The sequence below is a fragment of the Thunnus albacares genome, chromosome 1, assembly GCF_914725855.1.
Source record: "Thunnus albacares chromosome 1, fThuAlb1.1, whole genome shotgun sequence".
NCBI classification, from domain to species: domain Eukaryota; kingdom Metazoa; phylum Chordata; class Actinopteri; order Scombriformes; family Scombridae; genus Thunnus; species Thunnus albacares.
The window spans coordinates 34,906,291-34,910,454 of NC_058106.1; the positions used below are offsets into that span (position 1 = coordinate 34,906,291).

The window sequence follows — 4,164 nt, forward strand, 5'->3', positions numbered from 1 at the left end:
GCTCCCTCCGGCTGCTCTGGATATCTTTTATCTTTTTCTCCTCCTTTTTTTTTTTTTTTTTGGAGCTGGAATTTTGTCAATGAGAGAGTAAAGGAAACGTAAGGGAGAGCAGAGGATGTCTTACTGCCATTAACCTGAGACCACCACCACCACCCCCCCCCCCCCCCCTCCCCTTTACGCCCCACCCTTCCCTCTCCCAGCTCGACCCCACTCCACCTCCTCTCATTCATTCAGACCCGGCCCTGGCGGGGAGGAAACTGCTGCCCCCTCGGGGATTTGGCATCATAATTATATAGGAAGCGGAACAGTCTGCCGTCTGTTAGAGCTGAAGAGGCTGCAGGCTTGTCACATATGTCTGCTAATGTGCAATGAACAACTGGTCATAGCATGGATGTGGAGCTGTCTTTCTGACACTGTTTGGAAGGTAAGATAATCTCTTGAATTAATCTTTAAAGACTTAATAACAACAGAGAGTGATTACCAGCTTGTGCAGTTTAAACCTCCTGCTGCTCACAGTCTGTTCAACCTGTGTATTCAACTGCTACAAACTATCGATATCATTATTAACAGACTATCAAACTTCAGTCTTTATGAAGCTTTGTAAAAACAAAAGCTTTGGAAGCAGCTAACAAAACTTCAACAAAACCATCTCAGAGTAAAGTATGAAAAATCTGTAGCCTGAGTAGAACCAATTAATTAAACCAATTTCTGTGGTTTTACTGGAACTGGCCAGTTTCGTTTGCAGTCGTAATTTGATTTATTGCCACTGGAGATGATCATAAAACAAACAAACAAACAAAAAAAAGTCATCTACATCAGCCTAATTAGTCTTTTATCTTGTAATGATTAGATTACAGTCATGTGCACAAACAGGATAACCAAAGTTTTTGAAATCTGAAATCGGAATAAAGAATTTAGTACGGTTCTTAAAAACTCATTTAAGTAGTGTTGATTTGATTATTTAGGGCATGTCTGTCCAGCACCATTAAGGACTTTGAAATGGTGTAAGCCTTAAGAGATATTTTTGGGGACTAAGGGAGAAAAAGGGTACAAAGTTGTACTTTTTATTGGCAAAAGCTATGCTTATTATATGCTTATTTCTCCTTCCTCCCTCTGGCTTGTGACAATAGGCTACATTTTAAATGTCTGGTATTCAAACAGTTTAATAAATGTGTGAATGATATGGTTCTATAATCCTGTTGTGTCTGTTTTTAAATGTGTCACAGAGAAAGAAGAGGAAGCAGCCATGTCAGAGAAGAAGCCACGGGGCTCAGACACTCGTCCCAAATGTGGTCTCCGCAGTTGGAGTGCTGACAGTTACATTTGGCGAGGGAAGAAGCGCTCACGAAGCTCTCGCAACGGGTCGAGTCCAGGAGGGCTTGAGGCAGACGGGACGGAGGAGCTGGGCGTGCGATCAACATCCTGTCCCAGGCGGCGCAGAGAGAGAAAGTGTAGCTGCAGCACACTTGGGGATGCATTGACGTCTGCAGACATTGATATGGTGTGTCGGAAGGCCTTGTCCCGGCGCTCGCTGCGGCAGAAGTTCCAGGATGCTGTGGGGCAGTGTTTACCTCTGCGCTCTCACCATCACCACCATCATCATCACCACCACCCACCGGGCTCCTCTCGTCCCTTATCGGTGCTCTTCTGGTCCAAGCGCAAGATCCACGTCTCAGAGCTCATGCAGGACAAGTGTCCCTTCTCACCCAAGTCTGAACTTGCCCGCTGTTGGCACCTTATAAAAAATCATGTCACCCACCCGAATGCCCTCAAGGACCTGGAGGTTCCCCTCAAAACCAGTGTCTCATCATCTTCCATTTCCCCACCACAGACACCCCTCTCCTGGGAAGACATCTGCTGCTCCCCTGGGCCTGTAGGCACCAGCCTGGAGGACAGGGATACTTCTTGTCCTCATAGGGGGGCAGAGGGCAGCTGCAGCCACACTGACTATGTCCTGGTTCCTGATCTCCTCCAGATCAACAACAACCCCTGCTACTGGGGGGTGTTGAACCGCTTTGAGGCAGAGGAGCTCTTAGAGGGTCAACCAGAGGGAACCTTCCTGCTCCGAGACTCTGCCCAGGATGAGTTCCTCTTCTCAGTCAGCTTTCGACGCTACAGCCGCTCCCTGCACGCACGCATTGAGCAGAACGGCAAGCGTTTCAGCTTTGATGTGCGCGACCCGTGCATGTATCGGGATCCCAGTGTGACAGGACTGCTGAGACACTACAGTGACCCGGCAACCTGCCTCTTCTTTGAGCCCCTCCTTTCCCAACCGCTACCCAGGACCTTTCCTTTCTCCCTCCAGCACCTGTGCAGGGCTGTGATCTGTAGCTGCACCACATACCAGGGCATAGAGAACCTGCCGCTGCCGCCTCAGCTCAGGGACTACCTCCAACAGTATCATATCAAGTGTGATGGGGCCTGTGCTGTGTGACAGTCCACAGCAGGCTTCATACCGTGGAGGGTAGAGATGGGACAGGCAAAGGCACTTTCACTTGTCAAGGAAGCAAGAGTATTGTCATCAAATTCGAAGTAGCTTTGCTGTTGCAAATCTTCTAAGAAGTGCAGAACTGGAGAGCAAACAACTGACAGCTTTTTAGATCTTTATTGATCTTGATGCATCAAGATCTTTTTCTTTTTTTTTAGATCTTTATTGATCTTGATGCATTAGGAGAGAGAACAAGCAAACCTGCAAAGGATGATCAGCCTCCTCTGCCGTAGGAAATCATGGATGTAATGTCTTTTACGTCATCCTTTAGTACTAAAGGGACGCTTTGAAGCCTCGATTTAGGCTTTCTGCTTCGCGCCATCTTGACTGTCATTACTGTAGCCAGTGGTCAAGCTCATGGGACAAGAAAGCAACCACTACAGCTGACTAGGATACACTGAGAAGCAAACACAACCCCAAAACATAAGCTTTAATAACATAAATGGAACACAGATTCTCTCAAACCATCACCAAGACATTAAACCTTGACCCCTACTTTTTGTGTAATGTTATCTGCTGAAGTTGGAGCATTTTTTTGACTTCAGTACAATCAGAGTTGTCTTGTGTGGGCCAGCATCTAGAGGCCACTAGAGGAACTACAACTTAAGTGATAGTTGCTATAAGGCAAAGACAAAACCTACTCTCATGTACCTTAATATCATAAAAATGAGTTGCTTAGCTATGGCCTCGTCCTGCACACGACCAATGCTGTGAATGGTATCGGACCAGGTCAGAGGTATATAGAGGACTTCAACCACATCTTATGATATTAATTCTCCATTAACTTTCCAACTAAAGAAACATTTTAGACCTCTTTAGACATCTTCACCTTAGGATGAAGTGGTCCTTTCTAACATCGCCATATACTGTACCTCAAACTTAACTTAAACACTGTTGTAGTCTAACTAATCACTAAATTCAAACCTCATCTCTCTCCTGAGACTTTGGCTGAAGATTGAGGTTGTGAACTGTGCCTAGTGGATTACTCAACACATTTATCTCCTTGTGGGAAACTAGACTGAAGCAAACTGAAGACAAGAAGGCTGTATCTGCTTTTAAACTATTGTCTGCTTCAAAACAAAAATCAAGAACTTGATTGGTAATGTGAGTGAGAAAAAGACATAAAGAGAAAGAGATATGTAATAAACAAGTCTAGATGAGACAGACTGAAAAACTGCAAACTTCTTTGACAAATGTCAGCTTCCTAGGAAAACAAGACTTTGACAGGACTACCTTCTCCTCTGCAGCCACAAGATGGCAGCACAACTGCACTGATCAGAGGTTTTGGAAAACGACCTGCTTCACTGTTCAACTGCTTCTTTAGCCGAACGCTCCTTTATAACTTGGTGTTTTAGCATCGTTTGTGCCTCTTCAGCTTTCCAAACTGTTACTTAAAACTGTTTAAATGGTGGCGCGCTCTTCACCATGAGACTATAACCACTATCCTCAAAATATTTGAATCACTGTGATGCCCCCTCTGGGCATATATTGTATCCACCACATTGATAATAAATGCCATTTACACTGCCTCTGTACTACGAGTGTTCCTCAGGTTTTCTTGTCATCTTTGGACCGACATAATGGTGCAGCACAAGGCAGGCTTACCTGTGTCTGCAGCTATGGGCTGTGTCATAGTTAGACAGGCTAATGGTGTGGAAAATGCTGCTTTTGAAGTA

The 4,164-nt window shown here is 45.2% G+C and overlaps 1 protein-coding gene across 1 annotated transcript; it reads left to right on the plus strand.

The window, feature by feature from the left end:
- Window positions 1–1,245: 1,245 nt before the first annotated feature.
- On the plus strand, window positions 1,246–2,434 carry socs4 (suppressor of cytokine signaling 4). Its single transcript, XM_044361307.1, has one exon. The coding sequence runs from the start codon at window positions 1,247–1,249 to the stop codon at window positions 2,432–2,434; it is 1,188 nt and encodes a 395-aa protein (XP_044217242.1). The 5' UTR covers window position 1,246.
- Window positions 2,435–4,164: the final 1,730 nt, after the last annotated feature.

Excerpts from the sequence above, each read along its gene's own strand:
- socs4 (XM_044361307.1), top strand. The coding sequence starts at position 1,247 with ATGTCAGAGAAGAAGCCACGGGGCTCAGACACTCGTCCCAAATGTGGT.